Source organism: Aythya marila (assembly GCF_965140915.1).
Source record: "Aythya marila genome assembly, chromosome: 4".
Taxonomy (NCBI): domain Eukaryota; kingdom Metazoa; phylum Chordata; class Aves; order Anseriformes; family Anatidae; genus Aythya; species Aythya marila.
Genome location: NC_139045.1, coordinates 2856458 through 2871790, shown reverse-complemented (window position 1 = coordinate 2871790; position 15333 = coordinate 2856458). Strand labels below are relative to the sequence as shown.

The 15333-nt window shown below is 37.5% G+C and overlaps 1 protein-coding gene across 25 annotated transcripts in view; it reads right to left on the bottom strand.

The window, feature by feature from the left end:
• The window catches only part of CAMK2D (calcium/calmodulin dependent protein kinase II delta), a gene marked incomplete at its 3' end in the record, with an annotated part of 166947 nt that overhangs the window by 66464 nt on the left and 85150 nt on the right, over positions 1–15333 (bottom strand). For all 25 annotated transcript variants that reach the window (XM_082759645.1, XM_082759646.1, XM_082759647.1 and 22 more), the window contains exon 4: positions 4911–4965. In XM_082759645.1, coding sequence (XP_082615771.1) covers positions 4911–4965 — 55 coding nt within the window. The remainder of the gene's footprint in view (positions 1–4910; positions 4966–15333) is intronic.

The following is a 15333-nucleotide window of genomic DNA, read 5'->3' as shown; positions in this document are numbered from 1 at the left end:
CTAACTAGCAAGCTACAGGAACAGCTGCCAAGCTACTTTCTCCCCACAAGATTAAAAGAGGAAGTATATGGATCCCAGTGCCCTTCCGATACAGATATATTGCTGACTTCAGTGAGCTCCTAGCTCATGATGGGACATTTCAGGATACGGGCTCTAGTGACTTTCAGGGTACAAATTAAAAGCCACGGGCTCTCACTAATTATTCTTGTTCTTCTGTAATTTTCTTGAAAAGCATGCTAAAAAAGCAGCAAATAAAGCACATGGGGTTGTTTAAACAAAAGAATTACAAACCCCATGTAGAAATAACAAGCCTCTCCAGGAATATCTTTCAGAAAAGCCACAGAGAGGCAAGCAGAAGGATTCCACGTACAAGGGATGTTATTTCTCTTTAATTTACAAAGAGGTATATTAAAACACAGACTTTTTGACATCACTTTCTACAATCAATTAAAAAACCACTACTGTGCTTAGAATATTAAATGCCACTTTTTTTGTTGGAAACATTCATAACAATATATACAAAAATATTTATTTCATATACTATATTCAATTTGTAAAGAAATTTTTTGAATACGAGAAAATGAAAACCCAAATTAGCAAAGCTAGCTTAAAAAAAAGCCTCTGCTGATGATCACATTAACCTTCTTTCCTCTTGGCTTACATCTCATATTTCTTAAACAGCATAATGAAGGTGGGAGGAAACAGTCCTACAAAAATGACAGTGTTAATATATTTTTTTACATTTATTTCTGACCTTTCTCCTCCTGAAAAGGACACAAAGGTTCAGACACTTACTGTAGGCAGATTGTTCTGCAACTAGGCTTTTTTGGGTATTTTTTTTTTCCTTATACACACTACAGTCCCTCCACTTGGAATTCAGCAGCGATGCCAGGATTCTAAATGTACCAATTGTTGCATGTCAATAAGTGCATTAAAATGGGAGACACTGAGCAAAGAGAATCTCATGGACTTGCACAAGAGTCTTCAAGGGCTACAGCTGTTTCCATTCAGATACAGCAATTAATACTGACAGAATTGATTGAATTTGAACTCACATAACATCATTAATACTGAAAACAACCTCACATGTGCTTAGCAACTGAAACAGGTTGATGAAGAGATGAAAATCTTAACTACAGTTGCTTTAATCAGTAAGGGGAGAGGAATTAGAAACTTACGGAGTTCATTGCCAGTCTTACTGTGCACACCTCATTATTCAGAAATCACTGTGTCTTGTGGGAGAAACATAACAGGCATGAGTCCTTTGCTTGTGCGAAGTATTGCAGCAGGCTTGTTTATTTTTATTTTTTTTGAAGTAGGAAAGATCATGTCAGTAGATCAGTAAGATGACTCTCTGCCTTGGCAGTGACACCAAGGAGACACTGATAATCACTGCTTTGCCTAGTAAAGTACAAAATAACCCCCATGCTCCAGAACTAACTGGCCATTTACATATTTCAATGGTATGTCCATGGCCAGTGAGTCAGCAACTGAAGCATAATTACATATATATGGCATGTCAGCTTCAGCGTAGATAATTCTCCCATATTCAGTGCTTCTTACAGGAACACCTCTGTAAAATAAACACTCCTTCTAGCAGGAAGCACTTAATTCAATGTTAAATGTCCAAATTCCAAGTGGAATTTAAGACCTCCACCTTCCCATTTTGGCATTAGAACTCTTCACCTAAACACAAGCCTGTAGCAGGGAACATTAATCACTTTTCTCTCTCCATATGAAAGCTTAACTATCACTGAGGTATAGAAGCAAAGCAACAGGCTTCTCCTTCAGATTGCAGACATCTCTATGACATTTAGTAAAAAGAGATTATTAGAAATTCAAAATAGAATGTGACAATGATCATCTTTTTCTATTCAAGAAAAAGAACTCTTCCTCTGTACTTTATGTGGGATGCAGTTTAAGGGAAATTTCTGAAGAAACAGTAGCACCGAATCCCACACAGTCTGAAAGAAATCATTAAGATAAAAAACACGATGGTATGCGTGGGTGGAGTGACAGTGTTACACCACAGTCGAGCTTTAGTTGGAAAAAATGAAAGCACATTACTTGGTCTTCATATTAAAGAAGTCTATATGGCACCTTTTTTGTGGCAGCTCTTTTATGTACTTCTTTTAAACAAGCCACTAAACCACATCTATAACTGCATTAAAGGTGAAGTTTCACTAATCCATAGTATTAGTGAGTATTAAAGCCATAATTTCTTATTTAAAACAGTACTTTCTTAGCTTAAATGCAAAATAAACTGTGAAAAGCCATCCTTACTAATTAGGATACTTATCTACCAAAGATTAGTATCTGTCAGTAGAGTTACCACCTTTACCATTTAGACATTTTCTTTTTTGCAAAATAATTAATTTTGACCAAAAAAAAGGTAAAAATCTGTACATATATATTGAAGCCCTCCTTATTTCCTTATTGGAAGAAACTGAAAAACAAAAATGTGCAGACTGCTCTGGAGGAACAACAGATGTATGAGTCTGTTTGTATGTTTTTCCTGAATGGAAGTGACATTGAAATAGAGGAAGTTCCAGTCCAGTGCAGAATGTTTGGTACGCAATCTAGTTTTGGCAAGACAGTACCTTGGGGTTATATATTATTTCCTATTGCTGAACACATGCTTCTATTTACTCTGTAAGTACCCAGATATAGATACTGATATCTACAACTCTGCCGATGTTCAAATTCCTTCTAGTTCATATTGCAATCATAATCTCCTGAGATATAGCAGACATTAGATATTCAATTTAAGGTAAAAAATGCACTAATGCAATTACAGTATGTCAGTTTCTAATGGTACAATAATATGGCACGAAATTAAAATACCATCAGTTTATAAAAGCGATGTTGTCCCCAGAACTAGAAATTCTACGTGCATTTACTGGAAGAGTTCAGGATTAAGAACATTTCAGCAGTTCCACACAGAAAGATTTCCTTTGTAGCCCTTAATTTAAAAGAAAAACAAAACAACAACAAAAATAGGTATGTCAGAGAACAAGTATGTATGCCATGCCCTAGAGCTGATTTTAAGTGAACAGTCAGAACACTTACCTGGGATATATACAAATCAGATATTAAGTTCCTGTTGTGCCCAGTTCAGATCAGAGTACTGAACCCTAAACATCTTCACTGCAGACAGACCATGTATTTAATATTTTTGTATTGCTAGTCTAAACTCTAGTCTAGAAGAAGTCCCCAGAGATTTAAAAGTCAGCAAATAAAACAGAAGGTAACCTGAATGTGAAAGCGTGTAACTGATTGTAGATCTGGGTTCTAACTTACCTAAACTGAATGCACTTCTGTTTGCGTGCTTCGAAGTGAGCTATTTCACAGTTCTAGGGCAATAATGTATTCTCATTCTAACCAGCAAAAACGTATCGGGCCTAAGGAAGTTCTTAGTGGGGGCAGGAGGAGGTGGGAATTTGTCACATCCATAAACTGCCATGGAAAAATATGCAATTGAAACAAATTGTTTTACCTAAATATGTCAGTTTTGCAAGAAAATTACCAACCATTCATGTCTGCCCATATGCAGAACCAAAAGCAGTAGTTTTTCACATGATTGGAGAGTTTGCCCATCACCAAGAATTGTGAAGAATATTAGTGTTTTTGTTTCAAAGGTAAGAGTCTGCTATATGTATGTTCATGTTGTCATGTTTTACTAAACATCATTATCTGGAAGAAACAAGGTTTCGTCCCCATCTATCCCTTTCTGTAACCATCCTCTTCCCACACACACATGCTCCAACAGCTCACAGGATTCAAATTCATAGAGTAAATTGAGAAAGACAATTCCTTTCTGTATGCTGGGCATTTTGTATTCTGAAAAGAGTCAAAATGAAACTAATCATACATATCAGTAAACCATAAATCAGCAATAAAATTCATATGATCTTTTTCATTCTAGTGAAATCAGGCTTACCTGTCAACATAGCACTGAGGATTTGCTACTCCTCCACATTTGTTTATGTTTTCTTTATCAGACAACCAGTTTGCAGTGAATTCCTTTTTCTGAATTGTATGTTGGTTTAGCGTTGGCAGATAGCATGCAACTTTTACTTACTGTCCTGGTTTCAGTTAGGGCAGAGTTAATTTTCCTCCTAGTAGCTGGTAGGCTGCTATGTTTTGGATTAGGATGAGAAGTGTGCTGATAACACGCTGATGTTTTAATTGTTGCAGAGCAGTGCTTACACCAAGCCAGCTACTCGCTCTGTCCTGCCAGCGGGCAGGCTGGGGGTGCAGCAGGAGCTGGGAGGGGACAAACCCAGGACAGGTGACCCAAACTGGCCAAAGGGGTATTCCATGCCATCTGACATCATGCTAAACAATATATAGGGGTGGCTAGCTGGGGTGGGGGTGCCGTCTGCTCGGCGATAGGCTGGGCATCGGTCAGCGGGTGGTGAGCAATTGCATTGTGCATCACTTGTTTCGTACACATTACTAGTAGGAGTACTATTATCATAATTATTATTATTGTTGTTGTTGTTGTTATTTTCCTGTCTTCATAAACTGTCGTTATCTCAGCTCACAGGCTTTGCTTTTCCATTTCTCTCCCCCGTCCCAGAGAGGGAGAAGGGAAGGTGAGCGAATGGCTGTGTTTAGCTGCCAGCCGGGTTAAACCACAACACTTACACACCTACATTTTATATTAAAATCCAATTCAACAGTATCCCTACTTTGAATATTTTTTTAATGTGGAATTCTTACAGTGACCCTTACAAATTAGCTTTTACATATGCAAATGACCAAATATGTTAATCACTCTATTTACATTTATTTGTCCAATTCCTTGCACCAAATTCATGCATTAACCTTGTGAGGTTGTATTTACATCTAAGTGTTTTGAATACCACGTTCCCAACATGCTAAACATATGCAAAAGTCATACTTACAAGTCAAAGACTAAGTAATGGAATCCTTCTTCTGATATGCTGTCATGAAGCCGCACTATTGAAAGGGAGAAAAAGATAAAAAACAGTCACCTTTTTCATGTCTTTAATGTCTCACTTTGATTTTTTTGAGACTGTAGAGCTGGTACTGCATCTATGCATGTCTTCTCTCTTTTCTTTTTTTTTTTTTTTTTGGGGGGGGGTGTTTGGTTTTAAATTCTCCACCCTAAGAACTGTCTTCTTCATAAGGTGAGTTAAGCAAATATCACTGTACAAAGACTGTAATGTGTAGGTCATTGTGCAGTTACTTTTAAAGGCGCTCTGCTTTTCTTACACCACAGAGGAATGCTGCAGTCATTTCCTATCACCTCCTACTTGTATAGGATAGGAGATACACACACTGCACTTTGCCATTACCCTTCATGCTGAATCATAGCTAAACAAATACTAAAAGCACAGACAGACTTTGTCTAAAAATACTGTATTAATATTATTCAACTCCCTCTTTCCTAGGCAGAGCCTCCAATCAATCTTTTAAATAGCATACAAAGGAGTATCCAGTCACTGGACTTGAATTATCTTAGAACGGTATTCTTAATGTCATACAACTGTTTTCCCAGTAGCACCACATCCTAGAAGTTGTAAACAAAACAAAATGGAAAAAAAATTTAAAAAGCAGGCCACAATTAACCATAGATTTCAGCAGAATAAAAAACTTCAAGGGCTATGATAACAAATTCTGTAATCAGACAATAGATGCTGATTTTGAAAGTGAAAGCATCATCTTTGCTGTTTGCTAAAATGTTTGACTGTATTAAAAGATGGAAAACAAAACTGCACATTCAGTTCATAGCTCAAGATTCTTTAACTAACCAACAAAAATAAATTTCAATTAAAAATAAAACCACTGCATATAGTGCCCAATTTGCTTTTTCTGGTCTCTCTTTTTCCTTAGTCTCACTTTTAATTACATGCCTGAAATTTTGGTCTAGGTGAAATAGTAATTTCAAACATTTAAGCAAGTTAACTGCCCAAACAGTTAACATGTTCACTGCCCAACCTGTTGCATATAGCTAGCTATAGAAAGATAGAGAATGGCATCAAGTTGCACCAGGGGAGGTTTAGGTTGGAAATGAGGAGACATTTCCTCTCAGAAAGAGCAGTCAGGCATTGGGATGGGTTGCCCAAGGAGGTGGTGGAGTCACTGTCCCTGGGAGTGTTTAAGGAAAAGTTGGACATGGTGCTTAGGGACAGGGTTTAGTGGATGACAGTGGTAGTAGGGGAAGGGTTGGTCTAGATGTTCTTGCATGTCTTTTCCAACCCTAATGATTCCATGATTCTAATTTCACTGTAATGCAGTCAACACAACTACACAGAAATACAGTACATCCTTCCTTGGAAAACCAGCTTTCTGTTCTCTTGAAACTTACTCTTTTTTTTGTAGCAATACACCACAATTGTATGTAAAGAAAATGGAACAATTTGGTGTGACCCTTAGAGTACCTTTAAAAAAACTCACCAAAACACCTGCTTATCCCTTCCCTATCAAATAAGATCAACTGAGTAACAGCAATAGCCATACCATACTCTTGAGACTACTCTTCAGGAAAAACAATTCAAGTCCACATTTCCTATTAAGACTCCTTAGCCAAAATAACAGCACAGCTATGAAAATATAAATCCTATTCTGAGTACACAAATATTTTTATATGACAGAATCCATACAATACCGATTCCACACACTCATTCAGACCTTACACCAAACAGCAGTGTGTTTTCCTCGTGGGATGTCTGAGCATGGAAGACCAAGAAAGGATCCATGTAACAAGAGAAGAAATTTTGAGAATGGCAAGCTCACTCTTACAGGTTTAGTTAGGTCATTTATGAAAGCATTTCATTTCATTTATGAAAGCAGGTAGCTAAAATAAATAAAACCTTCAAACTAAAACTAGATGCATGCGGAGATGCTCAGAGAAAAAAATTATATGAGAATAGAATTTACTTGCTGTTCAGCTGACATGTACTGTGGTAAGGGATATGCCAGCTGGAAACGGGAATATGGGAATAGGGATGACAGTCAGGGAGCTAAAGCCCATAGACTTACAAACTGCATCGGTCTGAGAAGAAAGCAAGCTCTAATTGAAAAGCTGGCAGACTTTGGTAATGACTTTGTTTCTGTTAAAAAAAAAAAAACAAACAAAAAACAGTAATACTAGGCTGCATCATACATTTCTGATTCCATCACTAGCTTCTGTCTCTTAACCGACACTGCCAAACAGGGTCAAAAAGGGAATATGCTATATTCCCACTCAGTTCCTATTGTGTGTTATCTATATTTCCCTCTAATCTTCTTATCTCTCAACCCCTTCAACAACATGAGTGGTGAAAAGCTGCAAGGAGATGAATCTACTGGCAAATCGATGCCTATCAGTCAATGCTGAATATCCATGGTGGCAGCCAACAGCACAGTTGAAAGACCAGAATGAACAGACTACACACACACTGCCTGGCTGCTGGTGTTTGGCCAGACCTACAGGCAGCAAGGACCGTCAAGAAGAGAAAAGAAATGAGTGCTTGGGGATATGACAGCTCAACAAGGTAACTGACTCTTATTAAACCACCATGAAGGGTGATTTCCTGAAAGATTTAAGGCACAAGAGAGGAGGTGCCAGAAGAAAAAAGACGGGATGTCAAGGAAGCAGTCATTGGTGTTTACAAACTTACAGCATTCTCATGATCAAAACCTTGTGCTACTTTTAATTGCACCTATGCATCCTACATTTTCTCCAGGAATGCACTAGTCAGTTGCAGAACCTTCACTTCCAATTTTAAAAATTGAAATCATAGCATGGTAGAGCTATGAACTAACTATGTGTGGTTTCTTTTAGTAACTTGAAATGAAATTGCAATTCCCAAAGCTAATTCTCCTGCAATGCAAAAAAGCTTTGTCAGTACCCTTCTCCAAAACACTTACAGAACCAAATAAAAAAATAAGGGTACTCTAAACTACTTTGTGTTCAAACCTGAGCTGATTTCCCTAGAAGGTTACTTTATATATTATTCATTTTTCACACAACGTGTGACATTTAAAAAAAATTCAAATAAACATGACTTCTTTACTTAATAATATTTAGCCCAGGGAAACATCTTGTGTTTACACAACACTGATGAGAAAACCAGTTTGGCTGACTCTCTGCCCAGAGCTCGTGATGATTCAGAAAAGCCAAGTAGGTCTAAATCAGAATTTGTGGTTTTGGCTGGTTCTATATTCTAGATTTGTCTTAGTTTTTACAACGTGCAAGCCTTGAGCAAAAAAAGACTGAGATGGTACATTGCTGCTACAATGAAACGTATTTATAGACATTAAAGGGACATACAGATCAGTATATTGGCATCAAATAGTGTAAATGTCAAGTAGTTTAAAATGCAATGGATTGAAAACCTGGAGCACACCAAAAGTGAAATACAACTATTCAGATGATAACAGTGATGCAGCAGCAAGAAATAGAAAACGTCCAGATCTTTGTATTTTGTACTAGTGAATTTCCAAATAACTCTAGGGAATATCACTCATCACACATTATTTATTTGTGTCTTTTTTTTTTTTTTTTCTTGACCTTTATTTTGAGTTGTTTTCTTTGAGTTCAAATTTCAATATCCCCAAATGTCTGCTATTTAAAGCAAACCAAATGTGGGATGAGACACCAAGTACTAGCTTAGAACAGTATCCTGAAACTTCTAGCTCAGAACAGAGACCACAAAAACATCTGGTTTTGAGTACACTACTTCATACAGTAGCATCAAAGATACTAGTGATGAACAAGTGCTCAGAAGCTAGCAATGGCATTTAGTACGGACCCTGGTTACATCACAGAGATGCAACATCACCCTAAACCAGTGAACTTTGAGTGTAGCTATGACATTTTGCATACACCGCTATGAGAAAGTTTTAAACTTCTTAAGACTTCAACATACAAAAAAATGATACATTTTGATAGCAACTGCCTGTTCCTGAAAAAGATAAGAATTCAAAGCACAGTTTTTCTGTGAATGTTTTTTGAGCTGAAGTAGCAATCCTTTCCTCCGTGCTCAGTAAGAACAATCTACTCAGACAGACATAAGCCTTCATATTAGATTTCCCATATCATGTATGGATATTCAGAGCTACCAAATACTTCTCACTATGTGAGATGTTTGCTGCCAACTGCTTTTTCAAAGAGCTCTGAAGCATCTAAAGAAACCCAGACGTTTCAATTCTCTAGAGACATTTCAGAAAAGCATTAATACTTAAAATTTAGAAATGAAATCCACCTTAAAATATTACTTCAGTATTAGAACAGACAGTCTTGGCTTGAGCTTGCAGCTGCAGAATAGTCAGCAGCACATATTCATTTCATACACATACTTACTCAGTTCTCATGGTTCACTCCCTTCCACTGCTACAGCAACTTTCTGGCAACGAGCTGAAGCAAAGACTGTATTCCTTAATTATCACTGTATTTTTAACACAGAATAAGAATGATTTCTTATGTGCATTTATGAGAAAGTCATCTCCTAGGTAAGAATGAAGTCAATGTGGCCCTATGCTCATTAAGGCACAGTTTTAAGGCAACAAAGTCATAGGAGAAGCATAAGCTGCATTTCATTGCCTTTGTTTCACAGCAATGCAAATCCCTTTCTCTCTCTCTCTTTTGCGGATAATTGCATCTACCACTTGTATTGCTAGGAATACCTGTATTTAAACCTGCAATAAATACTTCATATATATGCAGACTGAGGTAGACATACTATTAGAGCTATTACATATAGCTAGCAGCAGCACCATAAAGAGCCATAGCTTATTCCTATGTCAGAGGAGATGAACAACATGCCCAGCAGCACACAGCATATCAAAATTATCAGGAGTAGAAGTGTTATCTTGGATAGAGGCACCCGTCGTAACCCTCTAACTAAGCAGACCAATATGGCTCTATAGGAAGGGGCTTCACAGCCTGCCTAAAACAGGAGGCACTCTCACTTGGCCATGCCCTTGTCTAGAAGAGGGCTTCTTCCTCCAGTGTAGCTCCCTCCCAGCTAGAAAAGGTGTTTGAGATTATGGACAATGTTTTTCTCAGGCAAGTGAGGCTTATTTCTTAATAGCCAAACTGCAGCCTGACATATCCGTGGAGATATATTCTTCAAAAATCACATTCTTTCTTTCTTTCCTCACAAATGCCTGACTCACACAAGTGAGACAGGACAAATCCTTCTCTGAATCAGGATCACATGCCCGTGATTGTCTCTGAAAAGGAAAACAGTCTGCGGCAGCCAGAAAAGATCAAAACTGTCTTTTGGCAAGCGCTTATGTTGGATTCTTTGGTCAGTTCAGATACAGCTTTATGCCAGTAAATCTGCTAGGTAAAAATCCCAAATAAGCATGGGCAATGGAGAAAAATCCACGGTGAAGATATGCCAGCCTGACAAGCTGGAGCAGAGGGTGCACAACAGCACAGGGGCAAATGCAGCATGGCCCAGACCTTGGCTCTGCCTCCTGCCTGCAAGCAGTCTGCAAGTCAGCTTTGCAGTGGAAAAGACAAGGGATGTTGTGGTGACAGTCTTGAGAAGCTATTCACGAAGTTTAAGAAGTGATTCATTACAAAAACCATTCGTGTATTCATTTCAAACATATACAGTTCTTTGCACACACGTATCAAGCAGGATTCAGGCACGACAAACCAAAAGGCAGCAATTACAAAGATTATTCATCTGATATAAGAACTCCCATCAGTAACCCACACTGCAATTCCTATTCCTCCAGAGCCACTAAAAGCATTCAACTGTAGAAAATGGTCCCATTTATCTTTTTTGAAAAGATTAGTTACATCTAATCATTATCAACTGGAGTTGGATAATCCCTGAGTGTTTCACAAGTGCTGTCATGAACGGCCACATTATATGGTTGAAAGGATATTTTATATAAATAAATAAATAAATAAATAAATATTCCTTTTCCTCCTACCTCTTTCTCCTACCTGCTGCAGTGCTATGGTCACTCTCTCCATCGAGTTACAGAGAAGATATTTAACAAACCTCTGACAGTGGAGTTGCTGCTCCTCAGCAAACTACTTGAAATAGCTGATAGGAACTGAGACAGCACACAGCTCTTTCTATTGGAGAAACACTACAAACCTACAAAAGATCAGGAATATTTCCCTGCAGCTTCTGCACTAATTTTCATCTGAAGCAGTTTCCAATTGTCACTGTATGATAATCATTGTGTTAATTTAAGGGAGAACTTCTATTGGCTTTATTAGTTTTGTACTTACCCATTAGATTGGGCAAGGTCCAACCGTATTGTAAAATCCAATGATCTCCTTTGCAGGATTTTTTTGCTGAACTATATTTTCTGTCTGTTTTACAGAATACTGCTTGCTATAATGCCAACAAACAACATTCGTGCCCCTTCTAGATTTCTGCCTTCAAAGGAAAAAATATAAAATAACACTGTATTGCAGTGTACTTGCAACGAAAATCAAATTCTTCCAGATAAAGAAATAAATCAAACATACAAAGTCATATAAAAATTCCTTTGGGTGAATGTAGTTAATCATATCTAATAGCTACTGCATAAGATATTTATTTTTGCAAAACTGCTGAAGTGACAATTTTCATAAAATTTGTATCTGTATTAGCTCAGTTCACTGAGACAAAATATTTGAGAAGACTCAATGAAACAGAAGTGATAGTCCATGGACAGCACAGCAGCGGCATGATTGTGCATGGAAGTGTCAAACTGCCACTCATTAAAGACCTTGCGAGCCCACTTGTTGTGTTTATTAACAGTGCATGGAAAGAGACTACCTATTTAATGGTAATGCAGTTAAAGACATTCATTTTCCCTTTGGTGCTAAAAGATTAAGATCTATGGATTCCCAGAAGCATCAATCGAGTAACGCTGTGAAGCTCGATGCCTTTAACTACTGCACTTTTAGTAAGTTATGGGATTCATTCATCAGCAGTACAAGTTTAAAATGGGTTTGAAGGACACAAAACCAAATGCCAGTGCCGTATTTGTTGAAATATGCAGATGGATTCCTCAAGTTCCTGTCTTCCTGCACAAAGAGTGAAATAAAGGCACAGATGTGCTTTACTCCAATGCTCAATTCCAGAAGTGCATTAAAAATCTTTATGCAGATCTTATGTACAGTCACAGCTGTAGCCTCTGGACACTAAGCTCAATAACTAAACAACCATGCTTAAGTCTCTGCTATAAATATACTGCTATGGCTACAGCTCCTGTTTCTCCACCATATACCATCAGCTTCCCTTCTGCTCTGAAAACAATCATTTGTAAAGATCAGTGAAATCTAGTAGAAAAGCTGGATAATGACCCAGGCTGCCACTGGCTGACCGATGCCCAGTGTCCCGGTGAGGTGTCTGTGAGCTGATGAAAACAGACGAGGCTGTGCAGAGATGCACCCCGTGTGGAGTGAAACAGTCGGCAGCACGTGGAATACAGGTCCTCTGTTGTCTGCTCAGGCACAGGATGAGGGATGCCAAAGTCACGGAGCACTTGGCTCTTGCCAGGGGTTATGGGCACTGCTCCTCCGTGTGCAGCCAAGTGTCCTCTTTCCCTCACTCACCTCTCAAGAGCTCACAGAGCCAGAAATTGGGGCAGTACTGTTAAAGATAGGATTGCTCCTTACACTTCCACTTCATCATGTGAAGTATTATTCTCCTGAGACGATGAAAGCCTGGGGGCCCTCTACAATAAAGCCTCTCAGTTACAGTGAAAAGAACTTTGCAAATATTAATAAAAGCCATTATCCAACAATCTGAAATATTTAGAGGCTAATCTGGTAAGATTAGGATAGTAGCAGATCTCAAGGGCAGCTGATTTCTGAAAGATGTTAAACAGTAATACGTCTGTATCCAAGAAAATAATTCTACCCCCCCAGTGTTAAATACACAGGTGGTATACTGTAATTCTTACTGTAATTGAATGGCTTTTTGCAAGCCAGCAGTGCTGTGTGATCTATTAACAGCTCTATATTCAGCAACAGTGAATGAAAATTATATAGCTTCCAAATGAACTCAAAAGATAAACAACTTTTTATTACAGTGCAAGTTCATGGCTATTTAGGGTCAGCAACTTGAAGAAAAAAAACTATTAATCTGCATTTATACTGACATAATAAAAAATCATGGGAAAAATAATCAGGCAATGTAATGTTAGGAAAGACTGCGTTTGTCCCCCAAGCATTTTAACATTAAGTGTTATCCAGTGTAAACAAAATGCCATATATTCTACAAACACTATTTGAAACCAAAGCCCTCCCACCAATGTCCTCACACAATAAGCTTCTGTGTGCTGACTAAATGCCAGAAATACTTACGTTCAATGCCTTCATTAAGTCTGATGTGTGCTTAGAAGTCGGTTTGTCAAACCTTTACCTTTGGTAAAAGATTTTTGCTATACAGAAAATAAAAAAATATTTCTCAGAGGAGATAAATGGCCAATTTTTGAAGTGAAAGTAAATTGAGGTACTGATGTCAAAGCAGATGGCCTTCAATTGAGAACTCTTTTGGCATGGTGAAAAAAGGAAGCTCTTACTTTCTTCCTGCTGGATAAAGACTCACAGGTTAAACAAGTCATAAGTGCACTGTAAGGTACACGTTGTGGGAAATGTACGGGAGAGAAAAAAAAAAAAAGAACATTTTAGAAAAAGAATGTTTTCGGACCGGAAGGGGCCCACTGAGCTACTGATCTTAACTCTAAAAAAAATAAAGCAGCTTCTCAAGTTGTAGCCAGTGATGTGCAAGCACAGACAGACCCTCCAGCTCTAGCTTCTCTGCCTGGTTCAGCACACTGAGTACTAAAAAAAGAAAAGACAGAAGCTGATATAGCCCAAAAAATCAGAAATCTATCTGGTAAGAATTAAACATTCCAAATAAAATTAACCAATTAAAAAAAAATGTGAATGGGAATTCTGAAATTTATGCTGTATTAGCAGTCTCCATGGAGAGCACTTGTACTAACCCTGACATGTTTTTCTTTAACCGATAGATTTTTGTTGCTTTTCAGTGCATCATAATGCAGTTATATGTACACAAACACACAGGAACAGCTAGATTACACATCTTTAACCACTGAAAAAAAAAAAAAAAAAGAAAAATAGCATGTAGTTGTTAAAAAAAAAAAGAACAGTATGAAAATGTACACATGTATCTTTATGTTTTCATTTAGTATAAAATCATTTCACTTACTAGAAATCCTGTATTTCAAGTTGAGCTAATTCCTCTTTGCAGTTAAATCCCTGATTTTGTATGTTTAACAAGATTTTTACAACACAACAAAGAGCCTTATAAATGTCATCAGAGTAAGCCTTATGAGGATAGCTGCATGGATTAAAAGCAAGCCTGACACATTTTTGCTAAGAGCAAACGGATGTCTCAGCTGCCAGTGTTGATGCTTTAAGCATTAACATTTTTTAACTATTTTAGCACTCATTAAAAGATGTAAGAAGAGGAATTATGACAATCTATACAAGAATTTCATGGAGTGTTAACTAATAAAAGGACAAGCTGTGACACAGAGATACAATATTAAGTAAAATGAACAGGTTCTGAAAACCACCCACCGTAGTTTAAGGAGGAAATGTAATTTATTTTTTCTAAAAGAAGGGCCTAGTTCTCATGTTAAAGCAAGTTTGCTTAATAGACCAGTTATCCTGAAACTGTCACAATGGTTGCAAAGCTCATCAGTTGCCAAGATTCCTTATGAAAAGCGACACAGAGAATTTCAGCAATTCAAGAAAATTGGATGATATAACAGATCAAATGAAAAACTGAATGAAATCTGTGCAATGTACCAAATCTAACATCTCGATTAGAGAAGTAAAAGAAGTCTGTTGACTCCTGCTGGAAACATACTGTATCTTTTTGATAAATACATTTGCCAAGTATAAATGTGGCAGAAGAAAGTTTTCAGCTAGACTCTGGATGCACTGCAAGAAAACAAAACCTTAGATAGTATGCAGGACCTACAATGCAACAAAATTGGACATTGGGGGGTTGTAATCATTGGGCAGAACACAGCCCTCTTCTTGGCTTTCCTCTTTTAAAACACATTAAACACAGGAATATAAACAATTTATATAATGATCACTTAGAGAAGAATGTTTGTTTGTTTTTTAAATGCTTCCCTTTCATGACAACTAGGCCCCAAGGTATTTAAAGGCATCAGCTTATGAAAACAAAGCCACTTACTTTCACTATTTTAAACAAAAAGAAAAGCAGAAAATGGTAATCCTGTGGCATGAGTCAGGATGTGACACAGAAAAGAAATGTCACCTATTCTACCAGAACCTCTCATAAGAAAGCAAAGCATAAACCAAGCAGCTTTAAACAATGTTTTCAAAGCAATTAGCACTGTATTTAAGGCATC